Raw genomic sequence first — 18,674 nt, forward strand, 5'->3', positions numbered from 1 at the left:
GCAACCACGTGGGAGACCCCGAGCCAACTCCACCCCACTAAGCCATTGTAAATTCCTGACCGTCAAAAATTACAAGATGAGAGCATGAGACGGGTATAAGGCAAGACAGCCCGAGACAGAGGGACAGGAGCTGGGTCTTCATGGGAGTGAGTCAGCTACCGACACTGACCAACTGATTACGGCACTGGGCTCCCATCACCCCCACACCTTGAAATCACCATCACCAGGCGGGGCATGGTGGTTCACACCTGTAATCCCAGCACTTTGGGAGGCTGAGGCGAGTGGATCTCCTGAACCCAGGAGTTTAAGATCAGCTTGGGCAACATGGTGAAACCCCATCTCTACAAAAAATACAAAAATTAGCCAGGCGTAGTGGCCTGTGCTTGTAGTCTCAGCTACCTGGGAGGCTGAGGTGGGAGGATCACCTGAGCCCAGGGAGATTGAGGCTGCAGTGAGCCATGATCACACTGCTGCACTCCAGCCTGGGCAACAGAGTGAGACCCTGTTTCAAAACAAACAGGCTGAGCATGGTGGCTCATTCCTGTAATCCCAGCACGGGAGGCCGAGGCAGGTGGATCACCTGAGGTCAGGAGTTCGAGACCAGCCTGGCCAACATGGGGAAACCTCTGTCTCCACTAAAAAAAAAAAAAACAAAAAAAAAAAACCCATGCCAGGTCTCTGCTTAATACCAAGCACCATTCCAAATCCTGAAGTGCTATTATCTTCATCTTATCCATTTTATGCAGGAAACTGAGGCAGAAAGAAGAAAAGGGATGGCCAAGGTCACATGGTGGTAGAACCACTACAGTTCTTTTTTTTGAGACGGAGTCTTGCTCTGTTGCCCAGGCTGGAGTGCAGTAGCGTGATGTCAGCTCATTGCAACCTCCACCTCCCAGCTTCAAGCAATTCTCCTGCTTCAGCCTCCCAAGTAGGTGGGATTACAGGCACCCACCACCACACCCAGCTAATTTTTGTATTTTGAGTAGAGATGGGGTTTCACCATGTTGGCCAGGATAGTTTCCATCTCTTGACCTCATGACCCACCCACCTCGGCCTCCCACAGTGCTGGGATTACAGGTGTGAGCCAACATGCCCAGCTAGCACTAGTTCTTTTACTGCTTTTTGTCCTGAAGCCCTCACAGCCTCCTCTGGGAACAAATGGCCACAGGTTCTGACCCAAAGGGAAGTAATTCTTTGTCTCACAGGGCCACAGCCAGTGCAACCGAGGCTGACTGGGCTAGAGGATGCCTACAGGTTCACAATCCTCAAAGCAGTGTGGATGGCACCAGGTGAAAACATCAGCACCTGCTGGTTGAGCCACCATGGGAAAGAGCTGAGAAGGACTTCTCAACCCAACCTCCACTCAGGCCCACAGTCTGTGGAGGCTCTCGGGCCTGCCTTCTGCTGGGCACTTCTGCAGTCGCTGTCTCATTGTTCAGATGGGCGGGAAATTCAACTGGGAAGACAGGTGAGCCTCCGGGGGTGACACAGTCTATGGGCCAGTGCCGGGTCTGGGGCAAGGAAACAGGCTGGGTCCCTGAGGCAGGGAGGGAGAAGCAGGCGAGGGCCTGAAAGGGAGGGTTGCGGAAACTGGTCCATCGCTGGATGTCCCCAGGGGCACATGGAACCCTCTGACCAGGCTGGTCTCTCCTGGGTCCCCACCAGCTGGGGAGATGAATTAGTTAGGGAACATCCCTGTCCTATTATAGGGTCTTCAGAGCCTGGCCACGTGGTCACAGAGTCCTGGGAACCATCAGCGAAGGGTCCCCTGCCCTGGGTGGCAGGTGGAACCTGGCCCAGGACTGAGCTGAACCCAGTCTGGCAGAATTGCAGCTGCCAGAGCTGCTGGTGTCAGGACCAGCGAGGGGGATGGTGCCTTGTCTACTCCCCTCTCACTCACTGGCTGTAGCAGTGCTGCCTCTACATCCCCTCCCCGCAGGAAGGATCTGTGGCCTAGCTGTCTGCTCTGCATTTGCCCTGCAGGCTGCCATTCCAATGGATCCTGGGTTTTAGAAGGAACAGGAGCTTTCATTGACGAGGTCAGCAGGGCCCTCTACTGCCTGCACCTTTGTCCTCTCTGTTTTCCTTCACAAGCCCCCTGACCTGCCCCTGCCCTCATCCTGGCTGGCTTCTGTCTTGCCCATGAGGCAAGATGGGGTTTGAGCAGATCTGCTGGCCCTGCACCCAGTAGGGCCTGATATCCAGGAACTGTTTACAGGTATCTGAGGCCAGATACTAGTGGCCTTGCAGCATGCTGAAGGTCAGGACCCCTTCCAGTGCCCCGAGAGAGGCCTGGTGTGGGCTAGTATCCCTTTTTCTTACCTGACCAAGCCGTCCTTCCTACTTACTGTAAGCCTTTGTGGGGAGGAAACCATGACAGCAGCAAACACGTCCGTGATGGTGCTTGCTTCCTCCCTCCTCACCACCCCCTTTCACAGACAGGGAGACTGAGGCACCCAGGTTAGGTTAAGACTGGTAGATGTACAATGTGCTGACCAGGGCCACAGAGGCTGCCAGTGACTGGTGAGTGGACCCGCGGCCATCTGCCCTGCCACCCCGTGGGATCGACTGGGCAGGTGGGCACTGCTTGCCTCCCTTACCCACACTCACACTCTCCATGCAGGGAGGACTTGATGGTGGCAGTGGCGTGGGCCCGGCTCTGGACTGGGATGGGACTCACCTGGGCCCAGAGAGGCCATGCTGGGGGTAGCTTCAGGCCTGTGTGGCCGGGGAGGCCCAGGGTCCTTGGACGGGTCCAGGGTGGAAGCTGATGCTGAGGGAGGGCAGGTGATAACAGTTGTGGCAGCAGCTAGTGCAGGGCGAGGCTTGGTGTGAGCATCACTGGGCCGCTGGGCAGAGTCAGCTGGTACAGGGTCAGGGGCTGTGGGTACCACTGTCACAGGAAAGAAATTCTCTCGGCTGTCTTTCGGGTGCTTTGGAGTGGTGGGGGTATCCCCCGAGGCCTGTGAGGACAAATGAGAGGTGAGAAAGGCTGGCAAGGCAGCCCTGAGCCCACGCTGCTCTGCCCGCCAGCCCACCAGTGCTGTCCCACAGGACACCCTGTGTGCCTGGGGCTGCCAGCACTGCCCATATGACACCACTGAGCCCCCACAATGCTGCCAACAAGGTCCATCAGAGAGGCACCCCATCAGGATCCTGCTGATGCTAGGACACAGCTGGGGACCCAGAACCCCTCCCTGGGAGGATGTCCAGGCCATACTGGTGGGGACTCAGTGGAAGGACCTCCAGGTGGCCTTGCCCTCACATCTTAGGGTGCCAGTCTGGGAGGAGTATGTCCAGCAGGACCCTAGGCACAGGAGCAGCTCCCAACCCAGGGAATGCAAGAACAGGTGGTCAGTCTTGGAGGGTGACTTCCTAAGGGCCACTCATTGGAGAGTCCTGAGGGAGCTAGTAGGATGCTGCAAGAGTTTCCTTCCTGGGCTTGATACCACAGCCCACTGTGACCTACTGCCATGGCACCCAGTGCTGCCCCCAGCTTGGCCTCTCCCTTGCAGCCTGGCCTTGGCAGCTGCTTCCACCAAGGGCCTTCGATTTCCAGGTGAGGCAGGCCCTAGGGGCCTCCGAGTCTTCAACCACACAGTTCCCTCTTCCATGAGGCCCTTTTGGGGCTCTTTTCACAGGGCTACTTTTGCTGCCACTCCCAGCCAGCCCTTCTGGGACAGGTGTGAAGGCTCCAGTGCCCTGATAGCATGTCTTGAGGTGATGTGAGGTAGCCCTGAGGCAGCCTCTCACAGCTGAGCAGAGGGGCTGGGCCCATCTTTCAGCCCTCCCCAGCACCAGGCCAACTGTACTGTGGGAGCTGGTTCACATGGGGCTGGATGGGAGAGTCACACGCCTGCAGGTGGATACCTCAGTGCATGGGGGCGGGCAGTCTGCTACCACCGATGATCCCGTCTCTTCTGACATTGGTTTTGCTAAAATGCCCTGTTCCCCAATTCCATATGGTTCAGGACGGGCCCCTGTGGACTCTGCTACATACTGGGTGTCTGGGATGTGCCCCAGGCCAGTGCTCTAGGGCCCAGCCTTGTCCTGTGGGAGGGCGGGGCAGGAGGACAGACCTGTCTCTCTGGCCCTGAGGGCCTGCGGCGGTGCCAGTGGTGTTGTAGCAGCCTAGTTGGCAGCATGAGCAGACACGCTGGAGAAAGGTGAGTGCAGTGTCCCTGTCCTCGCTCAGGAGTGGGCCTCAGCCGTGGGCACTGAACCTCTAATTATTTCAGAGCACCCTCCACGCAGGTTCAGGGCTGCCATGGCAACCAGGACATGCCGTGAGCAAAATGGACACTCCCTGAGGGGTGGCAGCTGTGGGCTCTGATGGCAGGAAATGGGCCTCCAAAATTGGGCTTGAGGGAGGAGAGGACCAGAGGATGGCAGTCAGCCCCCACAGTGCCATCTTCTCTGGGACGAGGGTAAGAATCCTGGGTAGGAAATGCAATGAGAGGGCCCACGGCAGATACCAAGGCACCCCCACCGCACCACCAGGGTCTGGGAAGCAGGCAGGTAGGTCTGAGGGTCATTAGGGCCTCCTCCCCACCACTCTCCTCCACACCCTGGGAGGGGACTGCTGGGGCCTGGCCTGGCGTCACCCAGCAGCAGGTAACCTGAAAGGTAAGGACCGGGGTCCCCTTGCTCTGGCCACCCCCATAACCCAGGCTATGTCTTCCAAGGTCTCTGATGGAAACTTAGGCCCACTCAGCCCTCAGGGGCCCTGATACGCACGTCCTTGGCAAAATGGGGTCTGGCTCTGCCCTGACTCCTGCCAGCTCAGCAGCCCTTTCTTCTCACACTATGGTGTGGGGTTGTGGGGGGGTTTCCTGTGTGGGTCTATCTTTTAAAAACATCAAAAGCAGAAACAGCCCTCCTGTCTCCTGAGTGGTCACCACTCACAAGTCCACCTGCTTCACTTGGGCCAGTGGGGGAGGCACGACACCCTGGTGGACCTGGGCCTGGGCCTGTGCCCAGCACTGGGGCCCAGGCAGCTGTGCTATGCACTCTGCCCAGCTGGACAATGAAATGATGGGGACTGCTGGGGGTTGGGGCACACCCTGCCAAGGACTCTGGCCCTTAGCTGGGGACCAGGCCCACCTAACTCCCCACAGCATGCCCTGTCTGGCCCACAGCCTGCTTGGTCAAAGCTGAACCTCCCAGGCTTCCGCTGACGTAACAGCCCAGGCAGGTGGTGGGGGCCTGAGGCCCCATTCCACTGAGAGGAAGCCCGTCTGGACCCCAAAGGCAGCTATCAGCCCTCTGCTAGGGGACCTGGAACAAAGGGACCTGGGGCGACGCTACCTGGGGCATCGGGCCACCCCTGGGGACAAGAGGCTGCACCTACTCAAATGGCATGCCACCAACCCTCTGGCTTGGAGGCTTATGTTTTAGACAGAGCACACCTGCTCTCTCTGTCTGCCATGTCTGCCCCTCCCTGCCTCATCATCTCACTGAGATCTGATCCCATCCCTCCCACTTCTTCGGTCATGGAGACCCCACCCCAACTCATAGCCAGACCCTGCCCACTGGCTTCAAGCTGGACTTCTCCCATGGAGACTTCTCTCCTCCAGACCCAGCCCCTTACCCGCTCCTGCTCAAGCCCTTTCCAGCCTCATCACTTCTCAAAAACAGCCCTGGCCCCTGGGTTCCCATATCCATCAGGCCCCCATCCTCACTGCCCTGGCATTGCTGACCAGCTGGCCCCTGGGAACACTCTCCTTCCTGGCTACTTCCCTGTCCTGCCCAAGTCTCTTCTCTGTGCTTGTGACCTGGCCAAGGTCCTTGGCCCCGCCTGTGCCCTCTCCTGGCCTCTGATGGCTTCAGGGGCACTTAACCCAGGTCTCTGGCCTGGACTGCCTCTCCAGGTGGGGGCCCCTGACCTTCCTGACCACTTGGCCTCTCTCTCTTAAAAGAGTCTCAGACTCAACACAAACCCAATCTCAACCCTGGCTTGGGGTCCTCCCAGGAGGGGCCTCCCCTACTCCCTACTCTCTGCCATGTCTTGGACTCTGCTCCAGCCCTGGCCTGGCCCCTGAACCAACCCCTTCTTCCCCACTCAGGAGCGTTGCTGCCTTGCTTTCTCCCTGCTTAATAAACTCCAGGACTCCTGCTTACCCTCTCTTAGGACACCTTGCTCCCTACACGCCCTCCCCTCGTGGGGGGGCAGTCCCTGTATAGGCTGCATCTCCACCTTTACCCAGCCACCTGGCTCCTAACCAGCCTGGCTCTAACATTGTTTCTTCTACTTCTGTCCCAGAAGGAATGACCTTCCCAGGTGAGGTCAGCTGGCTAGGGGTCATCCTCCTTGTTAGAGAAAAGGTGGCTGAGGTGAGGGGATCCCTCAGCATGTCTGAACTGGGGTCTGGGCCCTGTCAAGTTCCTGCCCACCACGGCCATGGGCTGGAGGCTCAGCTGACCCCTGCTCATCTCCCCTTGGCCCAAGCTGACCACCACAATAACAGTCCCAAAAGTGGACCTGTTTCTCAGCCTGCATCCTAGGGCCTTGACATGGAGCAGGCTCCGCAAGATGAGGCTGGCACAGGCTAAATTGGGCTTACCTGTCTCTGGGCGGCAGCCCCAAGATGGACCTGGCAGAACTTCACAGCCTGCTCCAGCGCAGCCTCCTCATCCACCTTAACAGCGAGATGCCGGAGGTCAGGGGGCCCAGGCCATTGTGGTTAGCCTCCCCCAGCCCTGTCTGTGTATGTAGCACGGACCAGCCTAGGTAGGGGGCATGCCCTGCGGCTCGGGTACCCCCCACCACCCCAGACTCTACTGAAGAGCCAGTTGTCCCCACTGCTGTCCACACCCGGACCCCTACCTCCCAGCTCTTCATGGGTAGCAGGGGCAGGTGCCCATCCATCTTCCAGGTGGGGGTGCCTGTTCAGGTGCCACAGCACCAGGTACTGGTGCCAGGACTAGACCCAGCCGTTTCTCTGAGCCCATCTGGCTCTACCAAGTTCATTTCTATGGCTGAGTTACTTACATCCTCACAAGCTGAAGCTGGCAGGCAGACTCAGGGCTCCAACCAAGCCTTCAAATTCAGCTGAGGCTCAGCTGCTAGGGGATGAGGGGAGTCTTCTGAGCTAAAACCTGCCCCGTAAGTGGGCAGGATGGAGGGCCGTGATTAGAGTGGGAGAAGCCTTTTAGAATCCCAGGCCTGACGGAGATCAAGTGTGTCTGGAGATTCAGTGCCCAAGGTCCATACGATATGGGGCAGTTGGGGGTGGGTTGCATTGCACACTGACATGATTAGAGGGAATACTGTATGTCAGGGATGGTCATCCCATCTGAGCCAGTCACTAAAGTTTTGGAGATTCTTCCTATGGGAATAATTTTAAACGGAGAAAAAGGAAAGTGCTTGATACATTAAAATAAAATGTTTAAAAAAAGAAGGCAAACTGAGAAGGGGATCTCTGGTCACTGCAGCCATCTTTAGATGACAGCCACAGAAGTCTTGAAGGAAATGCCCTAAGATGTGCCCAGAGGCCCGGCACAGCGGTGGGAGCAGCGGTCCAGACTCCCTGCGCTGGTTGTGATAAGGTTTCTGTGATAGGCTCTCACTTCCTTCCAGGCTGAATATCAACTTTTTAAAGCTCATTGCAGAATGTGAACAGTGGGGAATGGGGTGGGAAGAACACCTAAAACCCAGCCCAAGGGGAGGCCCGGGAGACCCTCCTTGAGAACAGAAAGGCAAGAGTGGGGATGCTACCAGCACACAAGTGCCCTCAGGCCTCTGCCCGCCACCCACCTGCTTGATGAGCATGTAGGTCTCTGACATGATCCTCTCCACACGGCCAAGGTCGTAGGCCATGCCCTTCTGGCCCTGCTGCCACACACGGTAGGCATCCAGTAGAAGTGTCTTGCCTGACTCCGTGTCCTCCAGGAGCTTCCTCTTGCGGCTGAGCCGGGGGAGCGGCTCCTCGGGGTGGCCTCCTGCCCTGGTCCCTATGGTGGTGGCAGGGGCAGAGGCTGGCTGGGCTGGGGTGAGTGGAGTGGGCTGCTGCCGGGCACTGATGCTCAGCTCCTCCAGGGACAGCTCAGTGGGCCGGCTTTCGGGGCCCCGGTCCCTTGGGGGACGACCTGGCAGCAGGGGTGGTGTCCGCTCCAAGTCTGAGTGGCGAATAGTGGCCTCACTCGTGTCCATGGGTTCAGTGGGCCCTGCCCAGGGGGTCTCCTTGTCCTTCCACTCCCCGCTTTGGTCTGCACTGTCTCCTGCATCCATGGCCACAGGCCGGTGGTTGAGGAGGCCCACTTTGCCCCCTGGCTCGGGCCCTGGCCCTGAGCCATCAGCCAGAGGGGGCTTCTTCGGCTGAGGGAGGCCCTCCTGGCCATCCTCAGGACTGGCCTTGTGTGAGACATCGGTGGTCATCCTGGCTCCGGGGAGGCCACAGACCTTGGGCCCTGGGCGTTCTGACCCCTACAAAGAAACCAAACGTAAGATGCTGTGTTGCTGGTGTCTCCACTGCAATGAATCACCTCTGGGGGCTGGTGAGCCCAACCTGGGCCTCTCCCACCTGACATCTGTCTGGCTCTGGACATCCGCCAGCTGGCCAGGGCTGTGTCTCAATTATCAGAGAAGGATACTGGGCCCAGAGACCTGCCTGAGAAAGGCCTTCCCTCCTCTGCACCTCTGGCTGCCCTACCACACTCTCCCAGGTAGCAAGGGGCTGACGGGACTCTGGAGGTGGCATTGCTCCTGAATAACAGGCCTGGGTTCAGTTGGGGCAGCATTGCCCAGCTCTCCTTTGACTCCATGATGTGACCTTTGGGCAGCACTGGGCATTTTATGGGATGGGACCTGCCCAGGTCCACCAAGTGTGTTTGCTGCAGAGCCAAGTCTTCCTGGCCCCTAAAGCATGAGGCCTGGGGTTGGGGGCTGGCAAGGATTCCTCCCCAACAGGCTCAGGCTGATCCCCTGCACCAAGCCACAGCCAGCCCTACCAGGCATAAGCTCTGGAGGCAGTCCTGGCTCAACTCCCAACAGCCCCACTTGCTAGGCTGGCTGCTTAACCTCCCTGGCCTCCTTCAGGTGCTCAGCTGTGAGAAGGAGGCCCTGCTACATCAGCCTCGAGGCTGAAAAGGCACGAAGCACACACACGGTGTTCTCACAGGCCTTGGTCAGCCTGCCAGGAAGAGGTCTTGGGACCCCGCCCTGGGTGGTGCACGCCCTTGGGGAGCTCAGTTTCGTGGAGTCACTACGGCGCTCACTAATCACCAAGTGCATCCATGCCTCACTGAATTCACGTGCACTCATTACCACAGCTGACCTTCCCTGCCTAGGCAAAGGCGGGATGGACGCTACTCCACAGATGGGGACCCTTAGGCACATCCTGCCTCGGGGTGTGCAAATGGTGGGATCGGGCCCACCGCCTGGGAAGGGCTTGGAAGCGTGTTCATGGGCTATGAAGGAGAGAGGGACACAGGTGGCATACCTCTGCGAGCTCGCTCAGTGTGTCTTCCAGCACCTTCACAGTGAGGATGAAGGCCCGCTGCGCCAGGACCTGGCGGTCAGCATCTCGAAGATACTTCCTGCGGTCATACAGGGGTAGTCAGAGAGGATGGGAGGGCATCTGACACCATATAGCACTGCTGGATGGTGGTCACTGCTCATCCCTGCCTTGAGGATGCCTGTTGGTTCCTCAGTGTCCCAACTAACCACCTGTTGGGGCCGCTCCCCTAGAAGCTTCCCCTGAGCTCCTTCTATCCACAGAGCCAGTAGGCCTCTGACCTGGCTCCAGCCTGTTGCCCTTGGGCCCTCTGCAGTGAGCCCACCCTGTGTGCTGTGCTCAGTGACAGCTGGGGAGGGCCTATAGCTGCTCCCTCAGGTCTGGCTCCAGGGTGTCCCAGGCCCCAGCTGGAGGCCCCTGAACTCCTGGCACATTGCCTGGCAAATGGAGGTGAGACAGCCAGAGGGTGAGACAGTACAGGCATTGGAGGAGGCCCAGCCCAGCCAACGGCATGAGGCCTGCAGGCCAGGCCCATCTACATCTGAGCTGCATCTCTTCCAGGATCCCCTCAACATCCCCCACAAATGGCAGCTGTAACAGATGGCTCTGTTGTCTGTCCTGCCCTCTCTGGCAGAGAGCTTCCTGTTTACCACTGAGGCCCAGGCACCCCTATCGCTCACCCCACTGTTACTGGCCTTTGTCTGGGGAACCATAGCTATCTTCTGAACATCTGTTTTCCCTACAACCTGACAGCACCCTGAGAGCCCTGAGTTGAGGGAAGCAGGAGGAAAGGAAAGGCTGGGTAGTCCAGAGGCTCAACGTGCAACCAGGATCAGTGGGGACAGCCTGTGTCTACTCCAGGGTGCCTGGGGACGGGAAGTGTTGCTTAGGTTCTAGTCACTGGGACAGAGAGGCCCCCAAGGAGAATGAAGAGCTGGTCCAGGCTCCCAGCCAGTGGTCCTCACAGCTGGGCCAGAGCGTGGAGAAGCTACCTGGGGTGGGTGTGCCCCTGACCCACACAGCATGCCAGGCTGTGTCCAGGGTGGCTGCACTCACTTGCCCTGGTCTGGGGTTCGCTGAAGCATGGAGGACACCTTCAGCAGGGTGCTGTGGTCCCGCAGCTGGGCCAGCACCTTGAGCAGCAGCACGATGGAGCGGTTCATGTGCCAGGCAAAGCTGCCCGGCCGGTCAATCTCGTCCACGGGGATCCGCCAGATGCCCTGTAGGGTGGACGGCACAGGTGTGTGAGGCGGGTGGTTGCCCCAGGGGGGCGGTTCCCCACAAAGGGGCACCCTGTCTGGTGTCTCCACAGTGCCAAAGGAGACACTGCCCAGCCAGGGGCTTCTTGGACCCCTCTCACTGTCCCAAGGAGGACAGAAGTGCATCCCCACCCCATTCCTCCTCATGAGTGGCAGCAAATGATCGATAGACCCACTGCTCTGCAGCCTCCTCTTTTGTATGGCTCCATCGCATATGTTTGCTGGACCTCTCCCCTACGGGACGCACTCAGCTGGAGCCTGTTCAAACATACGGACAGACAGTGAGAGGCCCAGTGTGTACACCTCCCTGCACAGGAGCTTACCCAGCCACCAGACCACTTGTTAGAGGTGGAACTGCTGAGTCAAAGCGGGCTGCAGGGAAGCTCTGGCAAGGCTCCTCCCTCACCCACACCCTCCAGCAGTGCCCAGAGAATCATCTGCAGCTCCTGGGATGCCTGGGGTCCCCCTCCCTGTTCCCACTTCTTGCCATCCTGCCCCACTCTTCTGTGAAGGCTTAACCAGGACAAAGTTGACTTTGGGGACCCCCTCGCATCATCTCCCTTGGCCCTTGCTCTACCTGCTGTGGCACTGGGCATCCGCTACCTATCACTAGCTCCAGGGTCTGGTTTGCTGCTGTGTCCTAGTGACCAGCATAGCATCCGACACCTACTCGGGGTCCAGGCAGGATATAGGGAAAGCACAGATGATGGAGGGAGTGAGTGATGAGGAAACAGGAATTGAGGAGGTCTATCTCTGGGGTGAGACCTCAGGGGCCTGGAATAAGTAAACTGGCTCCCAGATGGGTCCCTGCAGCCAACATGCTGAAGGAACAGCTGCCCATAATGGACCAAGGTTATGAGTGACATCGCTTTCTCCCTGGCATGGGGCCTGGCCCACATCATGCTGCAGTACAGGATTCTGGGGACCTGGGCCCCCAGCTACAGGGACCTCTGCAGGATGTCTAGTTGGTGCCCCTCTCAGGGCCCTGTCCCTGTGGGTCCTTGCTGATTGTCCACAGTATCTGTACACATGTGTGGGCCCACCGTGCTCTAGCAGCCCTGGAAGGGAAGCCAGGGCACTGCCAGCCCTGAGCTGTTAAAGGCCTGAAAGGAGCTTAAAACTCGCAGCCTTGAGCCCCTGTGGCCTCTACACTGGCTCCTGTTGTGACATGGAGGGTCCAACCCGGAGGCTGGGGGACTGTGTGGAGGCTGGCAGCCACCTTCTACCTCCTGGCAGTGCCTGAAAAGGACAAAACCAGGGTACTGAGGCTATCCACACCCAGGGCAGCAAATATCAACGCTGCATCTTCCTACCATGCAGACGTGGATCCTAAAGCAGCTTATGAAAAGACATCTGCTTTCCAACAGACAGGGTCTGTCTACAGTAGGCGCCAGAGTGGGCAGACACTGTCTCCTGGGTCTCCATTTGCTGCAGCAGTACATCCCGCTGAAGACCCTCCCATCCCTGCACCTCCCAGGGCACCCAGACACCAATAAACACACCTGTGAAGACGGGTCTAGTTTGCATCACACACGCCAGCACAGTTTGGATCCCTATCTCCCTTCCATTTCCTTTCGTAACCTAACACCGCTGATTTCAGAAAGGATGGAAGTCCAAACAAATCAGGCAGTGAGTCCATGGAAAACCAGAGGGAACTATAGACGCTGCCGCTCGCTTGGCCACCCCCACACTATCGTGATTCTCAAAACTTCCCCAGTCAGCCCTAAGAGGCTTGAAAGGCAGCATTTTACGTTTGCATGTGCTCTGGTTTTATTTTGGCATCTTGCTTGGCCTTTTTCTGGTAACAGTGCGCTGACGGGCATGTTTCCCGGGCAGGGTCAGGCCAGCTAGTGTGCCCTTGTTTATCTCTTCACCGTATCTTCACTCACATGCCCCAGTATGGGGACTCCTATCTTTATCTACCTTGCACTGGGCACTATTCCCAGAAGCCCCTTCTGTTGTGGGCTTGTCCTTTCCCTGCCCCCAGGATTGGCCCCCTTGCCTGCTCAGCCAGGCCTGAGACCCACCCACCAGCCATGGGAATTCAGCCAGGATCCCAGTCAGGCTTCCCCTCCTAATGACAGCCTTTAGGAATAACCTCTCTTCTCTGTGGCCTGGGGCGGTATGCAGATGGACATACATCCCAAAGGGTGGGGGGACTTCCTGTGGCCATGAGGCTGGCCTCCAGAGAAAGCTGGTCTGAAGAGTGAAGCTACCAGGCAGAGTTACGAGCTGGCAGGGTGGGAGCAAGCCAACTGGCTTTCTGCCTACACCAGGTGGAGCTGGGCTTCTGTGTTTGCAGCAAGAGACCCAATGAGAAGGATGATACCGGCAGCCCCAGCATGACCTGGCCATGGCAGTTCCCCACAGAGCGGCAGTAGCCATAGCAGCCCTCTCCCTCCACTGTCCCTCTAACACCAGGCCTGTGGAGGGCTATGAAGCTCCTGGAGAACCAGGGTGCTGAGGATCTCCTGGAGTGGGACAGGTGCAAGGGACGGCCCCTGCTTCACCTGGTTTTCCTCACCATGGCCCACACAGGAGGAAGGGGGATGGCCAGGTTCCAACTGCAACAGCAGAAGCCCCACTGCATTCAGCCCAGGGGGCACATGTTCAGGCCTCAGGGATGGTGTGGAGAATGTGCCAGGGGTGAGCTCGGGTAAAGCTAAGCCAGGGCCAGAAAAGAAGGGCATGGGCAGCAGTGACCATGAGCTCTGGCTGAGGGCAGGTGGAGGGAGCCAGCACCAGGCCAACACCCCCATGGCATCTGAGGGAAAGGCAGAGGCAGGATCACAGATGGGCAGGGGCCACGAGTAGCAGCCGAGAGAAGCTGGGGTGCCACGAGGAGGGTCTCCTCTGGCTCTCTCCTAGTTTTCCTTCAGCCCTGGGTCCCAGTGCTCTGGCCGTACCCCTTGCCTCGCCTCTCCCAGCTCCACAGGCACACATGCTGTCTTCAGATTTGCCTCACTTGATTCCTGGGCCCTGGTGTCACCAGGGCTGGGTTCCGTGGTGGCCAGAGTGGCTGGAATAATCCTTGCTTAGAGAGTTGAAGGCAGCTGGGGGTGCACACCAGTAGCCTCCGAGGACTTAAAGACACTGAGATGGTGCTGAGGCTTCCCCTCCTTGCCAAGCATCTCATTCCAAGCATCTCAGTCAATGCCCCAACCCTTCAGAATGGCTCTGGGCTCCTCACTGGCAGATGAGGTCACAGAGACAGATTTTAACAATCTGAATAATTTATGGAGCCCCAGACTCTAAGCTGAGTGCCTGATACAAGTTACCAAACCCTGCCTACAGCCTTAAGACTTGGTTGTCTTCCCACTGCTCTTGAGGAAACACAGCTTCAAACGCTGAGTCCCATGGTAGGGTGAGCCTAGGGGTCCACAGAGGGAAGGCATGACTGCTATGATTTGGGAACCCATGAAGACTTTCCCAGGGGAACTGAGAGCTGGTTAAGTGGAGGTGGTGGGATGCTGCCGGGCCAGCCTGTGCTCTTGCCCTGTTATTTTATGAGGGGTCTGGGAAGCTGGGTGAAGTGCCTGGGGGCAAAAGGGCTGTGCAATCTTGGCAGGTGGCACCACTTAGAGGTGACAAGTGTCCCTGAAGGTATAGAACACTGCTATTCCCAGGCAACAGGCCAAGGCCATGCCCAGGCCCATGGCTCATGGCTCATGCTGTCTCCAGCACACTGTGGTCTTGGGGGAGCTTACTCCTGGAGGGGAATGGGTTCTCTTTTCTGCCAGACACAGCCTTTCACTCAGCCAGGGCCAACCCTGAGGTTGACAGCCTGAGGCCACAGATTCAAACACAGTTCTGGTTCTCATAGTAAACCCCACTGCTGGCTGCTGGGTCACTGCTTGGGCCATTTTTAGTGGCACAGCCCAAGGCTGTTCTGAGGCTCCCTAAGCTGAGGGTTCCCAGCTCTATCTGTCACCTTTGTGGACCCCAACTTTCAGTCATGAATCCTTCTAGAGCTTCCTCCACTTCAAGGGCACAGGCAAAGGCTCTTCAGGAAAACAAGTGCCTCTGGAAATTCCAAGGCAAGAAAGAAGGGTGAGGAAGAGGAGCAGGCCAGTCAGAACAGTACTCAGCCCAAGGCACGAGCTTGTCACAGAGTGGACGAGGGTCAGGTGTGGGCTGAGTAGGGACATAAGATTCATCCTACATCTACATTCGGAAGGATAGCCTGAGTACGTAATCAACTCACCCCTCATTTTCCAGAGAGGGAAACTGAGTTCAGGTGACCTGCCAAGGCTGCCCAGTGACGCAAAGTGGGACCAGGACTCAGGGGCCAGACTCGCCCACCTCAAGTCTCTTCCTACACCCCTGCTTAACACTCAGAGGAACAAGAAATTGGCAGCCTCCCTGTTTTACAGATGTAGAAATGGAAGCATGGAGAATGCAGCGATGCCAGTTCACCCCAATTTTGAAAAGGTGCCTCTTAAGACTTGGAAAAGTCCGTCGCAGGGGCAGGCTGTCACTGGAATGCCTGCTTGTGGACAGGGTGGCTGGCAGGTGGCCAGTGTCTTCCACCAGCACCATGGGTGCCTCAGAGTGTCGTAATTAAGTCCCTTGGGCAATGTTGCAAGAAATGGCCTCTAAGCAAGCTCTCTGCTGGCCTTTTCCAGCTGTCCCCTGCTGCCACACCCACAGGATTCAGATGCAACCCCGTCCCATTCTGTCATTCCCAGGGCCATGCCCAGTTGGGATGCCAGGTGAGGCTCAAGCAAGAGGGCAGAAGAGGGAGGAAGCATACTTGGGAGTATCCAGAATGGCTGTAAAGGAGCTGCCTGGGCACTGCATAGAGGTGCCGAGGAGGGAACAGGCCGTGAGGTACCAGCAGCCATCTGGGAGACCCAGGGCACCTGGCCTGACAAGGGAGCAGGCAGGCAGCTGGGCAGGTAGTCATCTGCTTCACACAGCAGTCTCTTTCCTCTCCAGCTCACCCAGGTGGTCCAATCCAAACTAGCCTGAGTCTGCTAGGGGCCTTCTTGGGCTTGGCCTGGCCTGGTTAGGCACTGCCTGCAGGGTTGCCCCTAGCATCTAACGTCAGCAGCCAGTTTCAAGGGCCTGAGTCTTGGATGGGAAGAGCTGCCCTGCCACAGTCCCCTGGACTCTGGGCTCCCCAGGGTGGAGCAGATGGGTGGGGCAAGCAGGAGGGCTGTATCTCTCTGGCTCACACCTGTACCTCAAGGCCTTTAAGCAGAGCCTGGTCTCCTGGGAGGCTCAAGACCTGTGAGCCAAGATGAAATCTTAGCGAACTCCTGAAGCCCCTGGGGAGAAGAGAAGCCCACAGACAGAGAGAGTCAGGACAGACAGGGACACGGGCCCTTGAGTCCTGCCTGCAGACTGCCCAGAAAAGTAGTATTGCAGGTAAAAACCACAAATCCTGGCCTCCACATCCCTTTGCCCTTGGTGTAGCCCTAAGGTGACTCTGATTCCCAAGAGGGCAGGGAAAGTGTCTTGTCCTCCCTCATGTTCCTAGTACCACATCCAGGCTAGTTAGCCCTGAGTATGCATTGGAGAGTTTATGCCAGAGATAAATCCCCTTCAAGAACGCTGGGGAAGCCCAACTTCCCAGTGATCCAGGGTGAGGGGAAAGGAGAGAGGCTGGAACAAGAAGTAATGGGCTAGCAGAGCAAGGGATATGGGGGGGCTTTTGAAGAAAGCCAGAAAAAAATCAGGATGCAGCTGGTGCCAGAGAAGAAGTGTCTGCCAAGCAGATGATGAAATGAGCAGCCGAGTCAGGGGTAATAGTAGTAACTCCCTCAGAGTCTTACCCCATCACCCACAGCGTCCTGAGCAGAAAGTGTGTCATTTTAATCCTGACTTTTAACTCAGCAAATACAGTATATGTATTTTCCTGCATCACCAAAAACATTATTCAAAATGACCACAGAGCACTTCACTGCACAATGAAGTGGGCTACTGGTGAGCATCTGGCTCTGAGACTTAAGGATTCTGATGAAGAATGCTGGGCTGAACATCCTTCTCCACAAAGCTTTTCTCCCACTCTTCGAGATAGATCACCCAGAGGGGAACAAGAGAGTGGGCAGGCAGCAGCAGGCTGGTCTCCAGGAGGCAGGGCCTGGGTACCTGAGCTGACACAGTGGGTGAGTGTCCTGTCCTCCTGGGCCCTCCTAGCCCCAAGCCAGCCCTGTATGTATGCCCATGGTAAGACGGGTGGGCAAAGCTTCCTAGAGGAGCTCAGCTCTGCCAGCTCTGTTCACAGAAAACACGGCACTGTGAGCAACCAAGGGAGAGCCCGTTCCCCTGGTGGAGGGATTCCTCCAGCATCCCCCGTGGCACGGGTGTCGTGGTGACTCAGTGCTCCGAACAGGCAAGGGCGGGGAGCCTGTTGGCATCCCATTCCCAAGAGCAGTGGGCACAGGGTGTAGGAGCAGACTGCACTGAGCTGAGGGCCAGCTGCTGAGTGGGTGGCTGCAGCTAGAGAGCGATGGAGCCTCTCAGCAGAGAGGGCTGCTGGGAGAGGAGATTAGGGGCCTCCCCGCCCCCCAGAAAAGCATAAAAACTTCCTCCTGGTTCCAGCCTATTCTTAAGCACCTCAAGCAGAGCCAGGAAGGGGATTGAATCTGGGCCTGAGGTCAGGAGCAGCCGTGGGGAAAATACCAAAATCCTCCACAATCCTGGGGAGACCCCTGTCACCCACAAACCCACATAAGTCACCAAAATGGCAAAACAGCTTAGAGGAAAAGGAGGGGATGGCGTGGGGCGTGTAGGGTAAACTTCATCTCCTGGGGCCAACCATCTTCACAGGCTGCCTGCCCAGCTCCTTTAACACATGATTTCACTTACACCTTGCTGGGGGAGAGATTTGTTCCAGGGCAGCCAGCCAGCAGGGAGCCAAGACTACAGTTCAACTAAGCCTGCCATGCTCTTTGCACTCTACCGGGCTTGTCCCCAAGGAAGATGAGCATCACAGACAGAGCCAGGCCGGCTGGGCAGCACCCCTCCGAGCCCTGGCCCAGATTGCTCCTTCTGGAGCCTCCCTACTCAAGAGTCCCGAAGCCTTTAGAGGCAGGACTGTTTCCAGACCAGCAGCTCCCTATCTTCCTGATGCCCTGAGGAGCTGAGGGCCTGGCCCCTCCGTCCTGTTCCTCCCCTAAGGTTGGGAGGAAAGGGGCCCCAGAAGCAAGCCAGGTTGAACACCCCTAGGGACAGGAAGTTCCTGCAGCTTCTACCACAAACCTATGAGGGCGGGCCTCTCTGGCCGCAGGGTTGTACACAGGCCACCAGGGGCGCCCTGACCTCCACCCACTCCTACCTCCCACCCCCCACAACGCGGTCCTGGTTCTCCAGGCGGGGCTAGTGAGGGCAAGGGATTCCCCGCGCCATCCACAGGTAATGAGTTCTCTCTGCAGGCAGGGGCTGGGAAAGCCTGCAATTTGCCTGCAGCTGGCGCCCGCTCGTTTCCAGCCTCTCCTGCCAAATAAGACATCGAGCACTAGGTCCCCAGAACTGCCGGGCTGTTCCTCCCCTCCCCCTCCCGGGAAAAGCAGAAACGACAAACAATCAAGTGCATGGGGAGAGCCCCGCCGCCAACTCTGGTGTGGGCTCTATGTGCCGTACGCCGCCCATCCCCCGCCGTCCCATGCAACCCTTTCCCCCAAGCCCACTCCTCCTCCCACTCCGCTGCGGGGCAAGGTCCTAGCCCAGCGCACATAACGGGCCGGTGCTTGTAAAGCGCTGGAACCATCTTCCTGTCCCCGCACAGCAGCTATTTATAGCTAGGGAAGCACCAAGCCCGGACACGCTGCCCACCCGGCCGGGCGGCCAGCTCACCATCCCCAGGAGTGGCACGGCGCAGCTCCTCGTCGGCGCCTTCCGCCGCAAAGTTGCTCTGGCGGGTGGCTTTCGCTTTCGCGCAGCGCACGCCCCCACGAGCCAGCTCCCAGCCCCGGGCTTGGTACGGCTGGATGCGCTAGCGCGTGTGCGGGCTTCA

General features: G+C 58.0%; 1 protein-coding gene across 1 annotated transcript in view; it reads right to left on the bottom strand.

The window, feature by feature from the left end:
- Positions 1 to 1,252: 1,252 nt before the first annotated feature.
- CABIN1 (calcineurin binding protein 1) overlaps positions 1,253 to 18,674 on the bottom strand; it is a 178,029-nt gene continuing 160,607 nt past the window's right edge. Inside the window, exons 30-35 of the mRNA XM_011960860.1 lie at positions 10,512 to 10,675; positions 9,441 to 9,537; positions 7,757 to 8,425; positions 6,564 to 6,638; positions 2,681 to 2,963; positions 1,253 to 1,568 (exon numbers count right to left, since the gene is read on the bottom strand). Of these exons, the coding sequence (XP_011816250.1) occupies positions 1,453 to 1,568; positions 2,681 to 2,963; positions 6,564 to 6,638; positions 7,757 to 8,425; positions 9,441 to 9,537; positions 10,512 to 10,675 (1,404 nt within the window). The 3' untranslated portion in view covers positions 1,253 to 1,452. The remainder of the gene's footprint in view (positions 1,569 to 2,680; positions 2,964 to 6,563; positions 6,639 to 7,756; positions 8,426 to 9,440; positions 9,538 to 10,511; positions 10,676 to 18,674) is intronic.

The sequence above is a fragment of the Colobus angolensis genome, unplaced genomic scaffold (assembly GCF_000951035.1).
Source record: "Colobus angolensis palliatus isolate OR3802 unplaced genomic scaffold, Cang.pa_1.0 Scaffold527, whole genome shotgun sequence".
In the NCBI taxonomy this organism is placed as follows: Eukaryota; Metazoa; Chordata; class Mammalia; order Primates; family Cercopithecidae; genus Colobus; species Colobus angolensis.